This window comes from Danio aesculapii, chromosome 12 (genome assembly GCF_903798145.1).
Source record: "Danio aesculapii chromosome 12, fDanAes4.1, whole genome shotgun sequence".
NCBI lineage: Eukaryota > Metazoa > Chordata > Actinopteri > Cypriniformes > Danionidae > Danio > Danio aesculapii.
This window is the reverse complement of record NC_079446.1, coordinates 17,827,955-17,850,151: the sequence shown is the minus strand read 5'-3', so window position 1 is coordinate 17,850,151 and position 22,197 is coordinate 17,827,955. Positions and strand designations below refer to the sequence as shown.

Genomic DNA, 22,197 nt, shown 5'->3' with positions numbered 1-22,197 from the left:
CCTCAAACGATCGGTCTGTGCAACAAACAAACGTTATTTACAACTTTATTAGATATTATTCACAGCCTATGCAGGTTCTGTTCACTAAAGTAGGCGCCATTGGCGTGTACGTGCGCGTTCTTGGTAGTAAACTAACAGCTCACAGTCAGCTCACGTGTGATTTCGCAGCCACAAATACATTACATGAAGACAGAAATCATATATTTGGGTTAATTATACCTTATAAATACAGTATGTGACACTTTAACGCCATTTGAAGGTGTCAATGTTACAATGAAGATTGTGCGACTGCCTTGCTTCTCTCCTGACCTTGAAAATATAATTGGCTCAGTCTTAGAAAAGCTGAATTAAGATCGTGTAGTCCATGCTTTTATGACTTCTAGGCTGGACTACTGTAATGCTCTGTTTGCTGGCTGCCCAGCATCCTCTATTAACAAACTTCAATTAGTACAAAATGCAGCTGCCAGAGTTCTAACCAGGTCTAGAAAATTTGATCACATCACCCCAATTTTATCCTCCTTACACTGGCTGCCTGTTAAGTTTCGTATTGAATTTAAAATATTGCTTCTTACATATAAAGCTCTAAATAATCTAGCTCCTGCTTATCTAACCAATCTTCTGTCTCGCTACAATCCAACTCGCTCTTTAAGATCTCAAAACTCAGGACTTCTGGTAGTACCTAGAATAGCAAAGTCGAGTAAAGGAGGTCGAGCCTTCTCATTTATAGCTCCTAAACTCTGGAATAGCCTTCCTGATAACGTCCGAGGCTCAGACACACTCTCCCAATTCAAAACTAGATTAAAGACCTATCTGTTCAGTAAAGCATACACTTAGTGCACCACTTAGGGGGCTTCCACACAGGTTATGCATCTTGCTGATATACACTGTGAACATCAGCTACGCTAATTATTTTCTTTATTCTCCATTTCCACCTGGGGATACTCTTCCCGAGGCCCTCAGACTATGCAGAGTCACTGATTCGATCCAAGACCAACGACGAGATGATCCCAAGGTTTCCATATCCTGGACCAGGCCGAATCCTGAGCAGCTACTGCGATGGTCATGGAAGAGTGGAGAACATGAGACTGTTTCCTATGACGCTCCAGAGACAGACGAGTCTTCGCTGAGGCCAGCTTCCAGCCTCCGCCACTGAGACTGCAGCTCTGCACAAGACGTTTGGCCAGCGGAGAAATTAAAATGGTCGTGCCCAACTGAGCCTGGTTTCTCTCAAGGTTTTTTTTCTTCACTTCCGCCTTTAGTGAAGTTTTTTTTCCCTCTCCGCTGTCGCCACTGGCTTGCATGGTTCAGGATCTGTAGAGCTGCGCATCGTTGGATTTGCTCTTCAATATTTGGACTCTCAGTAGTGATTATTAAACCACACTGAACTGAGCTAAACTGAACTGAACTTAAACACTACAAACTGAACTACACTGTTCCTATTTACTGTGACCTTTTATGTGAAGCTGCTTTGACACAATCTACATTGTATAAGCGCTATACAAATAAAGGTGAATTGAATTGAATTGAATTGTAGGGTCGAATCGAGATCGTGATCTTTTTTTCAATTAATCGTCAATTAAAATTATTAAATTAAAATTCAGCCCTACCTGAAACATGCATCAATATAAAAATTGTGGTGAATAAAGTAATGAAAAAAATGGTTGTCTTTTTAAACCATTTGTAGAATTTAGAGTTGCTGTTGAATGAGCTTTATGCACAGCTAGTGTTTTTCAGCCAATGAAAATACAATCAGTTAAATAAACTTAAGCATTCTTTTAGTTGTTCAAGCATAAAATGGGATGAAAGACCGTGTAACCGCTAGTTCCATCGGGATCAGCAGGCTAGCGCGGAAACTCCATTCAAAATACTGAGGTAAAATAAATGTGTATATTTTAAAGAGATGGCAAGGAAAAATGGAATTTAATGCAGTGCTTCTTGCCCGATCTGAGACCCACTTTTTATCAAATATCCATTAGGCAGAGAAGATCACTGATTTTTAAAGAAAACTGATTTTAAATATGGCAATATTGTAACCGAAAGCCGTCGGGCTGGCTGGCTGAAAATTAAGTCTGTGTGCACATACCCCTTTGGGATATTCTAAAAAAAACTGATAATAAACCTTTTTTTTCAAAGTGATGTGAGGTGTTAGAGAATATTTAGTAATTCCGAGTGAGTGTGGAAATATTGTTTTTCATTGGTTTTGTTTTGTGAGCGTATTTATTATATTTTATTTTTTTTATAGCAAATTTCTGTTTGTAAATTTTTTTTGAGAACTGATATGGTTTGAGAAATGGTAAAGTCAAAGTTTATTTTCTTTTCTTTTTTATTTCTTTCCTTTTGTGTGTTCTGTTTACTAATTACAAATCAACTGTTTGCAATAATTTATATTTTTGGCTTATTTTGAAAGTAGTCTCTAAAGCACACCAGAGGCATATTTATTTTAAGTAAAAAAAAATGTTTGTTTTATTGGAAATATTTTAAAATGTGATTTATACTACTAAAGCAAATCTACATTTGTCATTACTCTGTTCTTCAGTGTTACTTAAGCCATTATGATTAGTTTGTTTTTGTTGACAATTTTTTGCTTTGTTTTCCAGGGCTTAATGAAAAAATTTATTCGCTGCTCAACAAGAGTGACTGTTGGAACAATCAAGAAGTTTCTGAGTCTGAAGTTAAAGCTTCCCAGTTCTTATGAGGTAACATTTATTAGTCTACTGTATGTACAGTAGGTTTCTATTTTGGGGTATATTTTCTGGATATAACATCTATTGCCTGGATATTATCTGGATATTACATATTACGTGCATGTGTCTAAAGATCAAAAGTCTAAGATCAGTCCCTTCCTATCAGAGCATGCTACACAACTCTTTGTTCAAGCTCTTGTCCTGTCTAGGCTGGACTATTTTAATTCTCTTTTTTTGCAGGCCTTCTAGAAATGGCTAACAGCAATTTTATTTTTATTTATTCATTAATTTTTGTCAACACTTGGCTAAAATGAAATGATTAAAACAAACATTCTCTATTCTATTTTTATTCTTTCTACAATTTTTTTATCTTATTTTATTGACTGTATAAAAATCCATCTTTAGTGTAGTGAGACTTGTCACAGCACTATCTATCCATACATCCATCCATCCATATACAGTTGAAGTCAGAATTAGTAGCCCCCCTTTGATTTTTTTTTTTTTTTTTTAAATATTTTCCAATTTATGTTGAATAGAGCAAAGACATTTTCACAGTATGTCTGATAATATTTTTTTCTTCTGGAGAAAGTCTTCTTTATTTTATTTCGGCTAGAATAAAAGCAGCATTTAATTTTTTAAAAACCATTTTAGGGACAACATTTTTGCCCAACATGTTTAGAAATGTGCCTAAAAAAAATCTTCACTCTGTTAAACAGAAATTGGGGAAAAAAAATAAACTGGGGGGCTAATAATTCTGACTTTAACTGTATACATATATACATATGTGTATACACATATATGTATGTGTATGTATATGTGTGTGTTTGCGGTTTTGTTGGTTTAATTGCTTATGATTAAATTGGATATCTGCTAAAGGCTTGTTAAGCTATTCTCAACACAAAGAGATCAATGGCTTTGCCTTTATTAGTTTGAGTCTCAGCAAAACAATTCATGGATAAGTAAATCAACTTGACAAGCATGACTTGAGCTGTTTTTACGATGTTCTAACTGTGTAATTGATCTTCTTCACCTTAACAACATGTCCCAACGTGATGCCATAATACACTCAAAGTGTTTCTGCTGCTTGTTCAAACTACTTATTTAAAATGAGCTGAAACAACACTATTATTGAGATTTTTTTTGAGATCACATAATTATTTTGTTCAATTCACTTAATTGGCTTAAGTCAATTTTTATTTTTTAATCCACACGATCGATTTGTGTTTGAACAACATGAAGGAATTAAGTTAACTTATTAGTCTAGAAATTAAAGTGGATTGAAAAAAATGTAAAAAAAAAAAAAAGAATTAAGTTTCCCCCCCAAAAAAACTTAAGAATTATGTCTTTTCAGCTTGTTTTAAATAAGTATTTTGAACAAACAACAAATTAAATTTTGAATGCATACAATTTACAAAAATATTTAGATGGCATTGTAATATTCCAGGATTAGGAAATACTTAACCCAAATTTTAAATAAATCTTAATTCATATCCACTACATTTTTTTCCCTCAGAATATGCCTTGGCATCATGCTAATATTCAACATTTATGCAAGTAAAATTTCGATTTTGAGCAATGCATTTTAAAAGCTAGTGAAACCAAACTGAAAATTATGTTAAAGAAATAAAAAGAAGAAAAGAAATTGTTCTTCATTCACTTGTTCCAAACCGGTTTAACTTTTCTTCTGCTGAACACAAAAGGTATTCTGAAGAAAGCTGGAAACTGTTAAACATTGACTTCCGTTGTATTTGTTTTTCACACAAAAGGCCCTATCATATACCCGGTGCAATAAGGTGCAAGACGTGTTTCCATGACGTGTTGCTTTTTTCAGACACAAATTTTTCTATTTTTCGCCACGTTGTTTAAATCGCAAATCCATTTGTGCCACTTTGTGGACTCATTGGTGTTTCGGTCTAGATAAGAAGCGTGTTAAGGCGCATTGTAGGCGCTTTACTATTTTGAGGATCTAAAACAAACCTTGCAATAGACCAGCTGAGAGCAGGTCTAAAGTCCAACGCAGAGCGTGTTAGTTGTGCGTCTCTCTTACACATTGCTTAATACACTCAGGATGTAAGCAATACGCAAATATGTTTACAAATGAAAAAATAATTAAAAGAATAAAACATTACAAAAATTTTTATTTTCTACTTAAATATAAAAACCACTGCCTTCGTGCCTATTTCATCTGGGGGGCTTTTTCAGTTTATTCATGACAATTTGCTTTTGTATAATGTTGTTTTTTATTAGTATTATTATTTATTGTATGCATATTTATATTTGTTTTATTAAAAACAAGCTTAGATTTGCCCACATGTCAGGTTTTGGACTATATGGAGCAAAGCATGTGTATTTGGATATAACTCAGTTTTTTGACCACACTTCGTTATTACTGTTCATTTATTCGTTTGCTGGAAAATAGAACTGAATTTAGAAATAGTTTTGAAACAAATCTTTGCGCTTGACAAACAAAATTATGTAGGCTAATGGATGTCTGTGCGTACAACACGTTTCCCGATCCAAGAAAGAGAGGGAAAGTGAAAGTAAAGAATGAGGAGGCTCTCGTGCTGCAGATGGTCTGTTAACTGTTTTCTTGCTAGTGAAGCGTTCAGTTTTTCCACTTACAAAGTCTGCCATGTAAATAGCAAATGTGCCATGGAGCGACACAACTGACTCTTAAAAGGAATGGGAGATGAGACTCTGATAGGTTTATTCTCAAAACACACCTATAACTCATTAAGAGAATAAGCTCAACCCTGTTAGACCATGCGCCATTTTTCCATCCTTAAAATAACAAAGGTGGATTCAGACAGCGCTCATAATGCTTTTGTGCCCTGCGCTTTAGACTTTATGCCTAGATCGTTAAAATAGAGCCCAAAGACTTTAAAGTATCAGATTTTACTGTAAATAGACTTTAAATCTTTTGGATTTTATTAACACCATCTTCATTTGTTTTCAGAAGATCAATAAAAGACTCAAGGGTTTGGAACAACATGAATATGAGTAAATGAGGAGCGAATTTTCATTTTAAAGGGCACTTATAATGAAAATCAACTTTTGGAAGCTGTTTTGTGTAGGTGTAGTGTGTCCGCAGTCATATTGGAAAGATAGAAATACAATAAGTCTTTTTTTTTAATTTCCTGATGTTAAAATAGGATCCAAATTCTTGCCATTTTAAGGCCCACTGCAATGTGACACAGGAGCGCGGTTTTCCCGGCATACTGAATTAATTGACAGCCACTTATTAACATGTCTTTATAGTAATGCAAATAATCATATCCACAAGACAGGACTTGTGCAAAACAAGTGGGATTAAATGATCCGTTCAGCTCTCTGTGATCATCTGCTCCTCAAGAATAAGATTTACAAATTTTAGTGTCCCAGTTTGTGGACATTAAATCAGTTTTAATTTGTACATTAACGTAACTAGTATCCATACAGCGGTGTATATTACATCTATTTAACATGTATCCTGTCACATTTGCCATTCAAAAACAGTGCAAAGTTAAACATATACGTGAGTGTGTGTGCACGCACAGAAATTGTAGCGACATTGTGTGCGAGTCATCGTTGCAGAATTTCTGATGACTAATAAGTTCACTTAATTCTTCCATGTTGTCTTAACACAAATAGATTAAATTAAGACTTTAACAAGTTTTTAGAAATTTAAGTGGATTGAACATTAAAATAATTATGGGATCTCAAAAAAAATCTCAATAATAGTGTTGTTTCAGCTCATTTTAATTATGTAGTTTGAACAAGCAGCAAAAATATTTTTTGAGTGTATTATGGCATCACGCAGGGAGTCAAATTTGTTGTTTCCTAATCAATTTGTGTTGGAACAACATAAAAGAATTGTGTGAACCCTGCATTTTTGACAGTCAGATTATGTGCTCTATTTTAAAGATCTAGGTGCAAAGTCTAAAGTGCAGGGCGCAAAAGCATTAAGGCCGTGTCCGAAACCACTTTTGCTATTTTAAGGATGGAAAAATACGATTTGCGCCATGGTGCATGGTCTAACAGGGTTGAGTCTCAAAAAAATTTGTTATATCCAAACACATGTCCTATGCCCCATATGGTCCAAAACCTGTCAGCTGGACAAATCTAAGCTTGTTTTTACTAAAAGAAATATACATATAATAAATACTACTACTACTAATAATAATAATAATATTAATAAAGATAATAACATTATACAAAAGCAAGTTGTCATGAATAGACTGAAAAAAAGCCCCCTGAGATGAAGAAGGCATGGAGGTAGTGGTTAATTCTTTTTCATTTGTAAAGATATTTGCGTATTGTTGTACATTCTGTGTGTATTAAGCAATGTGTAAGCGTTTAAGGCGCACAACTAACGCGCTCTGTGCTGGACTTTAGACCAGCTTTCACCCAACAATGCGCCTTAACACACCTCTTTTCTAGACCGGCACACCCATGAGTCCACAAAGTGGGGCAAATAGATTTGCTATTTAAACAACATGGTGCAAAATGGAAAAACAAGTGTTGAGCTGGTCTGAAAATAGCAACACGTTGCGCCAAACACGTCTTGCACCTTATTGCACCGGGTGTATGATAACCCCTTTGTTTCCATTTTGTCTTGCTTGTTTGATTTCTGCTTGTGTGTTTCAGCCTACCGTATATTTAAATTGACCTGACAGTGACTTAACTGTTTCCACAGCTAGACGTTCTATGCAATGGTGAAATCATGGGTAAAGACCACACCATGGAGTTCATCTACATGACCCGCTGGAGGCTTCGGGGAGAAAATGTAAGTCATGAGAATACCAGCATCTCCTTCTCTCCTCTCTCTCTCCTCTCCTCTCCTCTCCTATCCTCTCATGTGTGAAATCTAAATCCTCTCATCTTTTCCACTGGGGTGAGCAGTGTGGCAGAGCCTGTTATTCAAAGCAGCTTCATAGCAAGTTGTGTGGCTTGTGCTCTTCAAGGTATTTACAATTCAAAGCAGCGAAGTTAAGTCCATAAAACTTTAAGGTTTATTCCAAAACAAGTCAGCTCAGTCTCTCGTGTCCAGCCTTAAGTGGGCAGGCCATTTAGAGTTAAATCTAGCATTGTGACTGTCACTTTTACACAAGGCTGTAATGAAGTATGGAGGTATGAGGTGTAGGGGTCAGGTCATGAATTGCTCAAGTGGTGAAGGAGGGCTATGGATGCCCCAGCAGGGGGTCCCTACTCGTGCGTGTCCTCGTGAAACTCACCCGGGGTCTTCATCGTGTAATGTCACGTCTTAATGAGGGTCCCTGCATACCCTTTTGATTTGTGTATGCCTTTCCATCTGTGTGGTACAGCCACCCCGCAGACTCTTATTTTTAGTAAAACAACTTAAATCTATTTTTGTGTATTCTAACGGTTGAAAGAACAGCTTGTTTAGGCATTAACATTTCAGCATTTTCTTTTTTTAATCCCACACACCATTTGAGTTTTAATTCTTCAAGATTAAATCTAATAATATAAAATTCTAGATAAAAAAACATGGTGATTTTTATATATGAGTATGAGTTATATCATGTAACTTGGCATGTTATATCATGTAGAATATTTGTTTATTTTTTATGACTTTTTATTTTTATTCAATTCAATTCAATTCACCTTTATTTGTATAGCGCTTATACAATGTAGATTGTGTCAAAGCAGCTTCACATAAAAGGTCACAGTAAATAGGAACAGTGTAGTTCAGTTTGTAGTGTTTAAGTTCAGTTCAGTTTAGCTCAGTTCAGTGTGGTTTAATAATCACTACTGAGAGTCCAATACTGAAGAGCAAATCCAACGATGCGCAGCTCTACAGATCCCGAACCATGGAAGCCAGTGGCGACAGCGGAGAGGGAAAAAAAACTTCACTAAAGGCGGAAGTGAAGAAAAAAAACCTTGAGAGAAACCAGGCTCAGTTGGGCACGACCATTTTAATTTCTCCGCTGGCCAAACGTCTTGTGCAGAGCTGCAGTCTCAGTGGCGGAGGCTGGAAGCAGGCCTCAGCGAAGACTCGTCTGTCTCTGGAGCGTCACAGGAATCAGTCTCATGTTCTCCACTCTTCCATGACCATCACAGTAGCTGCTCAGGATTCGGCCAGGTCCAGGATATAAAAAAAACCTTGGGATCATCTCGTCGTTGGTCTTGGATCGAATCAGTGACTCTGCATAGTCTGAGGGCCTCGGGAAGAGTATCCCCAGGTGGAAATGGAGAATAAAGAAAATAATTAGCATAGCTGATGTTCATAGTGTATATCAACAAGATGCATAACCTGTGTGGAAGCCCCCTAAGTGGTGCACTAAGTGTATGCTTTACTGAACAGATAGGTCTTTAATCTAGTTTTGAATTGGGAGAGTGTGTCTGAGCCTCGGACGTTATCAGGAAGGCTATTCCAGAGTTTAGGAGCTATAAATGAGAAGGCTCGACCTCCTTTACTCGACTTTGCTATTCTAGGTACTACCAGAAGCCCTGAGTTTTGAGACCTTAGAGAGCGAGTTGGATTGTAGCGAGACAGAAGATTGGTTAGATAAACAGGAGCTAGATTATTTAAAGCTTTATATGTAAGGAGCAATATTTTAAATTCAATACGAAACTTAACAGGCAGCCAGTGTAAGGAGGATAAAATTGGGGTGATGTGATCAAATTTTCTAGACCTGGTAAGAACTCTGGCAGCTGCATTTTGTACTAATTGAAGTTTGTTAATAGAGGATGCTGGGCAGCCAGCAAACAGTGCATTACAGTAGTCCAGCCTAGAAGTCATAAAAGCATGGACTAGCTTTTCTGCATCTGAGATGGATAGCATACTTCGTAACTTAGCGATATTTCTCAGATGAAAGAAAGCAGTTTTTGTGACATGGGATATATGATTTTTAAAAGTTAAATTGCTGTCTAATATGACACCCAGATCTTTTATAGTAGAGCTAACGCTAACTTTGTATCCCTCTAATTGTAGGTCGAGTTGTGAGATCTGCTGTGTACAGGATTTAGGCCCAATAAGTAATAATTCTGTTTTGTCTGAGTTTAAGAGAAGATAATTGTTGGTCATCCAGTCTTTAACATCTTTAATACACTCAGTTAGCTTGGACAGATTAGACGTCTCGTCAGGTTTAGTTGAAATATATAATTGAGTATCATCTGCATAGCAGTGAAAGCTGATCCCATGTCTTCTAATAATGTCTCCCAGGGGTAGCATGTATATTGTAAACAGCAAAGTATGACTTTTTATTTATGTAAATGACTTAAAAAATAATGGTTATGTTGTGTAGTGAGAGGAACTGAAATTCATGTTTAAAGTGTTTGTCATTTTCAGTTTTATGTAAGTTTACCAGTAGTCTATTCTACATTATTTCTGAAAGAAATTTGTATTTATTGTTCTTTTTGGCCATTCAATTCAAGTTTGATGGTATAGCACTTTTCACAATAATTATTGTTTCAAAGCAGCTTTAAAAAAGGTGCTCATTATTGCAAGGGTTCCCAAACTTTTCAGCCCATGACCCCCAAAATAACAATACCAGTGACTCGCGACCTCCACATTTCTCGGAGGTGGTTATAAATATAGTAATGTTACACAGATAACAATAGGTCTATATAAACAAGAGCACACTGGCAACACAAAAAAGTGCAACAGTCTAACAACTATAGGCTATAATTTATATAGTAATTTATTAATTTGTTCAATTTAATATTAACCGCATTGAATGAGACTGGTGGACACAATGTTTTCAGCACAAGTCTATTCTTGGTGTAATTTTGGTGACCGTCTCTCAGAGATCATTCTCAATGTTCAGTCGTGACCTGTACTCTTTTTAATGTATTTGATTGATTTTACAGCAGGTTAAACTTTCTGACACCTTCATGGCAATCTGCTGCAGCTGATGCTTTAGCTGTGTTGTTAATCTAAAGTAAACACACCAATCCTATAAAAAAAATAAAAGGTTGATGGCTTTTTATTTGCATGCTATTGCTTTTTATGTAACTATTAACTGCTATTTTTATCTTCTGTAGGGTATGGATAAAATATAGTTATTCTAATAGTTTAATAAAATTTATTTGACTTTTGGAAGTCCCCAAGCAACCCCTTGTCATTGTCTCGTGACCCCCCAGGGGATCCCGACCCTCACATTGGGAACCATTACATTATTGCATTACAAAAAAAATCAGAAAAGTTAAGGATATTAGTTACCATAACTTTATTAGTTACTAATACCTTTAATTACTATAACTAGTAACTAAAAACTATGCATTTGATATGGTGTGACTATAATATAATATAATATAATATAATATAATATAATGTCTGCGCTATGGCGCAGTGGGGAGTTTGCATGTTCTCCTCATGTTCGTTTCCACACGAAGACAGTAATTGTATTACGCTGTATTATATCTAGCACATTTTCAGTTGTGTAGTTCGCAAGCAAAACTTGTCATAATGTGCAATATTTCATGCATGCAAGGATCGCTGGACTCTCACGTGCTTTGTCCTAAAGCGACTATGTACATGCTATTTCAGACCAAATATTTAAAGTAGCATGGTAAACAATACAAAAGGTGTGCCATAGCTTGTCATTGTTCAAAAATGAACAAATGTGAATATAAACCAACTTCACCGCAGTAAAGCAGGCTAGGCGGAATAGCGCTATTTACTTCTGTTTTGTTGTCAAACTAAATAAAAAAAATCTACATTATCGATGCTGTAAAAGGTCCCTTATGAAACTGAAAATACTCACATCAATCTTTCACCGGAAAACTTCAGTAGCTGAACAGCACTTCTTTGCATATAGCCCATTCGTAACAACAAAATCTACTTAAGCTTTGCATGGCTAAAATAGTTTTAAAACATAAAATTACCTGTTAAAAAGAAATACTTCAGCCATGGTGTCGTCCTTCCTCCTGCATGGAAAAAAGTAACTCCAATAGTAATTCAGGATTTAAAAAAATATTTTAGATTTTCATTGATTCTTCATTCATCATTAGATCATTTACGTACTTTTAATCAGTACTATTAGAATATGAAGAGACTTTCAACCAGCACAACAAAAATATTTCTGAAGACAATCCCCAACTGCACCTTTAAATAAGATTTAGAAGACAGATTTACATAATCTGTTTTGGGATTTTGACATCTTCTGGGGTTATGAAATCTACATAAGTTTAAAACTGAAATCCTTGAAAAATGTTGAGGCTCAGAACGGGTCCGAAAGGGCAGACCTTTTTTATTTTTCTGGTACAGTGGTGAAATATCCTTACCTACTTCTGCATAGAAAAGCTTCTCTGACTGTGTTGTTTGAGAGCATTTGTGAATCAATGTGTTTGAGATGTAGCTGCATTCTCCATGAAGAATAAAACATCTGTGAATTCTGTAATGACTAACTCAGAATCAGATTACACATCAACAATAACACTTAAGTGAAGCAATAAACAGTTTCAGATGTAGAAAAAATGCGAGGACTTTTTGAATCCTTTGGCAAAGTGATATGGAAGCGTAAACACAGTCTAGGCCTTCTACTTTAGCGGAGCATGTTTCCAATACATATTGCTATAACAAGTTGAAAAGATCGGACTGGTCTCTTTCATGTAGTTTTTTAAAATGATGTAACAGCCTCGTATAAACAACATAAAACAATGTGTGAATAGTTTTCAATAAACTATTAGTTTTATATTATACAAGTTTTTGATTCAGTGACATCAATGCTTAGATCATTGTGTTATATAGAGCAGTGGTTCTCAAACTGTGGTACACACCTTTGACGTGTATGATAACACCGACGTGATCAGTAAATTGATTTTAATAGGCTAAACCTTTTATTTTATTGTCAATTTTCTAATGTTTGTTATGTATTCTATCATTTGAAGCTAATTTCCTCCCCATATTTGTAACTGTTGTTGTGGACATATCCCGTCATTTTTCACATCTATTTTTATATCCCAGTGTTGACAGGTATAGTTTAATCACTTGCTTTTCTGACACAAATAGCCTACTCTAACGTGCAGTAAGCAGATCTAATTTCTAATTTAAATATGTAAATCCAATTCATATACAACCCAGAAACAGATCACCACATACCCAAATCAAAAGCCATGGATGAACAAGGAGGTGCGCCTCCTGCTGAAGGCACGCAACACTGCATTCAGATCAGGGGATGCACAGGCCTACAGCACTTCCAGGGCTAATCTGAAGAGGGGCATCAAAAAGGCCAAGCACTGCTACAAGCTAAAGCTAGAGGAGCACTTTTCCAACTCTGATCCTCGGCGCATGTGGCAGGGCATCCAGGCCATCAGCAACTACAAACCCAGCCAGTCCACCCCCACAGCCACAAATGTCTCCTTCCTGAACGAGCTAAATGACTTTTATGCCCGCTTTGAAAGAGACAATACAGAACCCTACACCAGGAACACTACCTCAACCGACCACTCACCTATCACACTCACCTCCTCAGAAGTCTACACTGCACTGAGTCGGATCAATGTGCGTAAGGCTGCTGGACCAGACGGTATCCCTGGGCGCGTCCTCAAAGCATGTGCAGAACAGCTCACTGGGGTATTCACAGACATTTTCAACCTGTCACTTAACCTAGCAACTGTGCCAACATGCTTTAAAACCACCTCTATTTTGCCAGTGCCCAAACACTCCAGCCCAACATGCCTGAATGACTACCGCCCTGTAGCACTCACACCCATCATCATGAAGTGCTTCGAGCGGTTGGTCCTGGCACATCTGAAAGACTCTCTGCCATCCACACTGGACCCACATCAGTTTGCCTACCGTGGCAACAGGAGCACAGAAGATGCCGTCTCCATAGCACTGCACTCTGTCCTCACACACCTGGACAATAAAAACACTTATGCACGAATGCTGTTTGTTGACTTCAGCTCAGCATTTAACACTCTTATACCCTCTAAGCTAATGATCAAACTCAGAGACCTGGATATCAACACGTCTCTCTGCAACTGGGTTATGGACTTTCTGACTAACAGACCTCAGAATGTTAGATCAGGCCACATCTGCTCCACCACCGTCACACTCAACACTGGTGTACCCCAGGGCTGCGTGCTGAGCCCCTTCCTCTACTCTCTCTTTACCATCGACTGTAGGCCTGTGAACAGATCCAACACCATCATCAAATTTGCAGATGACACCACAGTGATTGGTCTAATCAGCAATAATGATGAGACTGCCTACAGGGAGGAGATACAGCATCTGGCCACTTGGTGCACCGACAATAATCTGCTCCTTAACACCAGCAAGACCAAGGAGCTCATTGTGGACTTCAGGAAGGGACGATCAGGCTCGCATGATCCCATCCACATTAATGGGATGGCCGTTGAGCCTGTCTCATCCTTCAAGTTCCTGGGGACCCACATCTCTAAGGACCTTTCCTGGACCACCAACACCTCCAGCCTGGTCAAGAAGGCTCACCAGCGTCTATTTTTCTTGAGGCAACTTAAGAAGAACCAGCTTTCATCAGCCGTCTTGGTGAACTTCTACCGCTGCACAATAGAAAGCATCCTGACCAACTGCGTCACAGTCTGGTATGGAAGCTGCTCTGTTGCTGAGCGTAAGGCACTGCAGCGGGTGGTGAAAACTGCCCAACGCATCACAGGGACTACACTGCCAACCATTGAGGACATCCAGAAGAAACACTGTCTGCGCCGAGCACGCAGTATTCTTAAGGACACCTCTCACCCTGCTCACAGACTGTTTTCTCTCCTGCCTTCCGGCAGGCGCTTCAGGCTCCCCCGGACAAAAACCAGCAGACTGAGAAACAGCTTTTTCCCCAGAGCTGTCTCCCTTTTGAACTCTGCCCCTCACTGACTCTTTTGCCCCCCCAATACACCCCCCACACTCCTCTAACTTATACTCCTCACAATCACTGCACTATTTAACATTTGCACATTTAAAGTTTGCACATATTCATTGCACTGATTCATTTACTTGAACTGGACATACCCACAGCACATGGACATTTGTAATTATGTTATCTATCTGCCACTCCTGATTATTAATAGCATCCTGTACATATATTCATTTATTGTAAATCTGTTCATAGCTAATACAACCTGTATATAATGTTGATAGTACATCCATCTGTAAATATCACCATAGTTTTTCTATAACTGCACTTTATAACTTATACCTGTATCCTGCACTTGCTGCTATTGCACTGCTGGTTAGACCTAAACTGCATTTCGTTGCCTTGTACTTGTACATGTGTAATGACAATAAAGTTGAATCTAATCTAATCTAAAATACAAGTTCATTTTTAGATTTCAAAGATACAAATAAGTTATATATACATGCATCATATATTTCAAAATTTATCAAAAAGAGTTTAATATATGTGAATATGATGACATAGCCTATATTTATGAGGTCCAAGGAACATTTTCAGGTTTTGATAAACAGGTTACTTCAAGGTAATACTTTACATTTTAAGTACAGCAGTATTCTTTTCACTTTTAAGAACATTGTCATTTTTAATTAACTTTTAAAAGCACATTTTAATTTAAACGTTGACATTTTATTTCTTTTTACCTGTAAGCACAGTACAGTGTTTATGTTCAAACTATTTATAATGTTTAAAGTGGCTGACAATAATAAATATTCATAAGAAGAAGAATTAATCTGCCACGTTTTTGAACTGTGCAGTGCTGTAGCTGCTTAATTAGGCCTACTATGCTACTGTGTTTCAATACTGGTCATTATGGTGGTACTTGGAGAGACAATTTTTTTCTGAGGTGGTACTTGGTGAAAAAAATTTGAGAACTACTGATATAGAGTCTTACCCATTTCTCTGATTTGCATATGCTTTCCTGGAAAGAAAATGCAGTGCTGAAACTTTTTGGTTTGTTTTGGCAATTATGTTCTGTTTAGTTTTTTTGAGAATTTATGGGAAACTCTGTGGGGGGAATAATTGGGAATGGTATTTAGAAGATTACTGAAATAGTGGATGTTTTTCAAACTACCTAAATATGAATAAAACAATAAAGAACATAGTTTTATAAAGCTTTCATATTGTCTTGCTGCAATTAAATGCTAAAGCTTTTATCACGGTAGATGGTATTTTCACGATATTCAATTAATCTTCATTTGTATAGCGCTTTTAACATTGTAAGTTGTGTCAAAGCAGCTTCACATAGAAGATTATAGTAAATTGAAACCGTGTCAGTTCAGTTTAGTTCAGTGTGGTTTAATATTCACTTTTGAGAGTCCAAACACTGAAGGGCAATCCATCGATGCGCAGCTTTACAAGTCCTGAACTATGCAAGCCAGTGGCGACAGCGGCGAGGAAAAAACTTCATCAATTGGTGAAAGTGAAGGATAAAAAACCTCGAGAGAAACCAGGCTCAGTTGTGCACGACCATTTTTCCTGTTGTGCAGAGCTGCAGTCTAGGCACCGGAGGCTGGAGAACGCTGGACATCAGGGAAGACTTGTCTGTCTCTGGAGTATCACAGGAATCAGTCTCATGCTCTCCACTCATCCATGACCACCACAGCAGCTGCTCAGGATACGGTCTGGCACAGGATTGTGGAAACCTTGGGATCATCCCTTCACAGGTCTTGGATCGCATCAGTGGCACTGCATAATCTCTTGGGACCTCGGGATTAATATCCCCAGGTGGAAATAGAGAACAAAGCGAATAATTAGCGTAGCTGCTGTTCATAGTGTATATAAATGAGATGCATGGAGCACATTCATACATCATACTGCAATGTGATGCATTGAGTGTATGCTTTACTAAAAAGTCTTTAATCTAGTTTTGAACTGCAAGAGTGTGTCTGAGCCTCGGGCATTATCAAGAAGGCTATTCCAGAGATTAAGAGCCATAAATGAGAAGGCTCGACCTCATTTACTCAACTTTGCTATTCTGGGTACTACCAGAAGCTCTAGGTTTTGAGATCTTAAAGATCGGGTTGGATTGTAGCAAGACAGGAGGTTGGTTAGATAAACAGGAGCTAGATTATTTAAAGCTATGTAGATAAGAAGTAATATTTTAAAGTCAATAAGAAACTTAACAGGCAGCCAGTGTAAGGAGGATAAAATTGATCTAAGCTGCAAAAAAGTTACTTTAATAGGTATAATATTTAAAAAAAAAATCCTTGGTGCTTTATTGTATCTACATGTTCAGAGTAAACAAGTGTTTCAAGCTAATTAATTGCAAAACTACAATAGCACAATAGATACGCTTTACAAGACAGTCAACTTTTTCTCACAGTCAGCAACAGTGAGAAAAAGTAAGTTTGATTACTGTTACTATGTTAATATTAGAAAAAAAAATCAACTGAATAGTTTTAGTAATCAACTCTAAATAATAATAATAAGATTGACTTGGAATCAGATTATGAATATGAATGTAATGCCATGACCTCAGAAATCAACTTAATAAAAGGCTTTGTAGTTTTCATCATGACTTTATTAAAATGAACTAATATTAACTATTAGAGCCATATTGCACATTGATAGTAACATACAATAGCCATATAAAAAGTCACAGAATTATCAATCAGTATTTCAACATGTAGCAGGCCAGATTAACATGTAAAATTCTTCATTTGATCTATTCAACTAACCAATTATATCTCCATGCATTTGGATATTGCAATGCGCATATTCTTAAAAAGCACTCTAAATTTTTGAATAATAAATAATGGTAACACTTTAGGTTAAGAAACAATTCACACCATTTACTTGTGGCGTATACCTGCCCATTATTAAGATATTAACAGTTTATTAGTGCTTATAATGTGTGGTCTTATTTTTTGATTATTGTACATTTAAAATAAAGTGTGACCTAAATAATTATTTACTGTATTTTGAGATGCCCATGATATCAGTATTGTGTAGGTTCACTATGACAATATATTGAATTATTGAATATGTCTGATAGAGTAACGCAATCTCACTGCAAATCATAACATTTTGATTTAGTGGCTAATTCGTATGAATTCGTACAATCTAATTTGTAAAATTTGGTACGATTTGCTCATCACCCAATGACAGTTGCGTTTAGGGGCGGGGTTAGGTCCCATGCCTCCTTTTTAAAATTGTACATTTTCGTATGACTGAACTCATACGAATTCGTACAAATTAGCCACTAAACTGACAATGTAAAATACTTATGTTTTCTCGTGAGGCTGGATCGAGCAGTGTTTCTCAACCAAAGCAGTATTTCTGAACTGGAGGACCGCCAGCTCTGCACATTTTCCATATCTCCTTAACCAAACACACCTGATTCAGATCATCAGCTCTTTAGCAGAGACTGAAAGACCTGCAATGGGTGTGACAGACAAAGAAGACATTTAAAACATGTAGTGTTGGTGGTCATCCAGGAACGTGGTTGAGAAACACTGTGATAGAGCACATGTTGTCTTCCAAAAACTGTCAATTTGATGTATTTTACTATTCTGCTAATTCTCTTTCAGGTCTACCCAATGGTACTTGAATATCGACCGCGCATTGACTTTGGCTAGGTTGAAATATCCTGCACAAGTTTCAGCCCATCAACAGACAGCGAATTGAATGGACACGTCCTCTTCTGAAGATATACTCTACCTGTCTCTTCTGTTCAGTTTCATTAACTCTCTTGATTGGGGCCATCTTTATTGTGACCTACAACATGACCATGCCACAAGACTGTGTGATTTTTCTCTCTTATCTTGTGCTTTATTTACCAAAGTGACGTCATGTTAAGGACCTTCAGCGATTTACATATGATTGTAGCTTCCTTTGAAAAATGTCACAGTGGAAAACGTTATAGTGCCTTAAATCATCTTATGAAGAGCTAAGCTTATAAATATATTTTATATTTTTAGGTCCCTTTAAGTGGTTTAAAATCAGTTTTCTAATATTTAAAGAGTCTGAGATGATTGGAAATCTCAAAGTCTTTTAAGGGTTTTAAGTTTAGTCTGTTTTTTATTTGCCCATTTAAAGGAACACTGCACTTTTTTAATAAGCTCATTTTACAGTACATTACAGTTGAGTTTTACCATTTTTAATCCATAATTTTCCTAATTAAAGCTTGACTCTATAAGTCCAATGGAAAATGAAAAGCTTTTCTGGCCGATGTGGTTAAGAACTATTCTCCCATTCAGGCATATGAATCAAGAAACTTTGCTGCCATTCCATGGTGAAAATGGTAAAGCTGCTCTGTAAAAATATCCTGGTTGCCTTAAATTTTGAAGCTGAATCAAATTAACCTTATGATTCCATTGAACTTGTATTGTGTTAAACTGACTTAAAATAGCTTGCGTAACTAATAAAATTAAGTTAGAACATGATTAACTAAGTTAAGTAATAAGTTGCAATGAATTAAAAACATATGCTGTCATGACTAACTGTTTTTGTAAATTTTACAGTGTGGCAAACTGTTTAACTCTAGCGAAGTTGGTTTATTTTCAAAAAAAGAAAAAAAAGTGGAGTGTTCCTTTAAGTGTTCTACACTGTAAAACAAATTGCTGTAACATTTACAGTAGTACTGGCAATTTTTGTTGCCAGTAATACTGTAAAATTTACTGTAAAACAACAGCCCAGTTGTAATTGTTAATTCACAGTGCGCTCGTAATTTTTGCCAGTAATACTGTAAAAATTGCCAATAATACTGTAAAATTTACAAGTACACTGTAAATTAATAATTACAATTATGCTGTAAAACTCATTAAAGCATAATTGTAATTGTTAATTTACAGTGCGTTTGTAAATTTTACGGTATTACTGGCAACCAAAATTGCCAGTAAAACTGTAAATTTTACAACAGTTATTTATAGTGTATTTATTATAAGACATACTTCTGTGATCACACAAATGCGTTTTGGTTATTTGGTGACTTCTTTGCAGATGTGCCTCATTAATTAATTAGTTAATTGTAAATAAAGCAGCAGTTAACTTGGCTAAATACAGTAAGTAGATGTTTAATAATGCCATCATACTATCTGCTATCTTAATAGGGTATATGCACAGCTACACTGTAAAAAGTTATATGATCAATTAGTCCTGACAGAATATGTTTTTAAGTCATTATAACTTATTAAACTAAATTAATTATGTTCTAACTTAGTTTTATGAGTTATGCAAGATGTTTTAAGTCAGTTTACACAATATAAGTATAATAGACTCATTAGGTTAGTTTGATTTAGCTTAAAAATTTAAGGCAACCAGGATTTTTTTACAATGTAGTGTTTCTTCCCATACCGATAAACTGCCCGTGAACAGGTAATGTGACTTTTCAATATTATATGGTTCCTTTTACAGCATGGATGTTGTAATGTAATTAAAATACAATCAGTTAAGCGTTAATTTAGTTGTTCAAGCGTAAAACTAAATAAAAAGCCGTTTGCACGGACGCACTGTCAGAATCAGCAGGCTTACGCAGAAACACCATTGAAAATACTGGAGTAAAATAAATGTTCATATTTTAAAGACATGGCATGGGCAGTGCTTCTTGTACAATCTGAGACCCGCTTTATATCATATATCAATCAGGCAGTAAAGATTGTTGATTTTTAAAGAAAACAGACCTTAAATGCGTCAATTTTGACAATTTTGCACTGGAAGCGCTTGACCCAGGTTACTGAAAATTAAAAGTCCTTCTGCATACTTCTGCCTAAACCCTATTGAGAAGGAATTAAGATTTACCATAATTTTGTTTATGTTGGGTAGCTAGTAGGTTAAAAAAACTACTCACAATTTGTAAAATCCTGGCTTGCCTGTTTTATGTCAGAATAAATCCCAAAACAAGTACTCCAAAGAAAGAAATGCCAACACAAAGGAAGTACTAATAGTTTACTCTAATAAAATAGAATTAAGGGATTTGCTAGACCTCATAAACAGGAATTATTACAGTATATTAGACTGGTCATATTACACCAAAGACCACATGGGATGCTGTGGCTAAAAACTGTTTGCCTTGACTTACAACAAACTATACTCACAGACAGAGACCATGTGGAAAAGATAAAGCTAGAATTTCGGTGCATGAAGCAAAGCTACCTAATCTGTCAAACAGAATTCAAAGAAGCTTTTTTTTTTTTTGCATTACTTAGTGACACATTTATGATTTTTGTTTTTAAATGTCCCTGAAAATTTACATTGACAGAATCAAAACAAAAATCATAACGGCAATCAAGGTATATTATTAAATATTATCTTGAAATTGGTTTCACATTCAAAATGGTGACTTTAAGAATAAATTATTAAGTTGAAGTTGAATGATGTGTTTAGAATAGACCTCTGAATGTTGTTGTGCTGCAATGATCAGGATGTATTTTTGTAAGAAGCCCTTGTAGATATTTTATCTTTTGAAAAATCTAAATGTATCTTTTATGTTAAACAAACATCAAATGCTGCTTAGAATATTCTATTTTTCAATGTAAAGCCCCTCATTCCCATAGAGAATGTAAATGTAAATAACATTATTGTATTGTGTGTCTTCGTTTAGAAGAAAAGTGGAAAATACACTCATGACTATTGATAAAACAAGTCTTCGTGTTACATTTTTTAAAATTAAATAATTACTGTAACACTACTGATAATACTGATTTTATTACAGTATATTGCATGTATTACAAATGTTTCACAATTCTCCCTTATTCCTGAAAATGCCTTTTGTGTGTGTTTGTGTGTAGCTGTGGGTGCGGCATGTAGCACTGCCTCATATTTTCTCTGTTGTGACTTCATCTAAGGTTCATCTGCCAAGGACAGAATTTATCCCCAGCCAAAATCCATTGACTTTTCAAATGATTTAGTTTTCATTGCTTTTGATGAATAGCAATTGCTGCCAAACGTTTATTTTTTTAAGAATCTAATTTACCCACTCACTCAGATTTTGCAAAAAATCCCTTTTAAAAGTGTTTAAACAGCTGTGTGGCAACAGCCTGTGAATATAACCAGCTTCTAATGGTAAACATTTATCAATTGTATTTTTTTATAATCACACTTTATAAAACCAGTGAGCAGAAACACTTTGATTGACATTCTCTCCTTGTACATGTCATCAGAGGGAGAAAGCCCCACCCATTAGTGACGATCCATCCCTATTAGCATAAAATCCCTAGAGGGCTGGGAAGACAATCTCATTTGAATTTAAAGCCACAGTCAGCAAAATGGCACAATTAGGATTCTAATGTCATTTTAAAAATTGTGGCTAAATGTATGGTTAGATTTGTATTGTATTTGTTACATTTTAGGTCATTAGTGTAGCCAAAAAAAAGGTAAAACAAAAGGTATTTTAAAGGTAAAAATAATGATTTATGTTAGGCTATCATGAGTTGGGTTTTTTTCGTGAAATTGTCCGGTTGGCATTTGTAAAAATGCCACCATAAGCCATTAGGCTATCAGGCCTACCCATCATTTTATTTATTTATTTATTAAGCCTATTTAAATAACTAGTTTTCAGGTTACATTTAAATTTTTAGGGCCATGAGCTTACAAGTCAAAATAAAATGAATATGCTAACTGTATTTTAGCCGTTAAGATAGAACTACAGTATATTTTCTGGTGTTTAATTTTGCATGAGCAAATAGCAGTATAGCCTAAAT

The 22,197-nt window shown here is 36.0% G+C and overlaps 1 protein-coding gene across 1 annotated transcript in view; it reads left to right on the top strand.

Moving 5' to 3' along the window:
* Positions 1–19,290, top strand: part of pcgf5b (polycomb group ring finger 5b) — a 42,518-nt gene extending 23,228 nt beyond the window's left edge. Inside the window, exons 7-9 of the mRNA XM_056469331.1 lie at positions 2,598–2,696; positions 7,360–7,449; positions 18,088–19,290. Coding sequence (XP_056325306.1) covers positions 2,598–2,696; positions 7,360–7,449; positions 18,088–18,135 — 237 coding nt within the window. The 3' untranslated portion in view covers positions 18,136–19,290. The remainder of the gene's footprint in view (positions 1–2,597; positions 2,697–7,359; positions 7,450–18,087) is intronic.
* Positions 19,291–22,197: the final 2,907 nt, after the last annotated feature.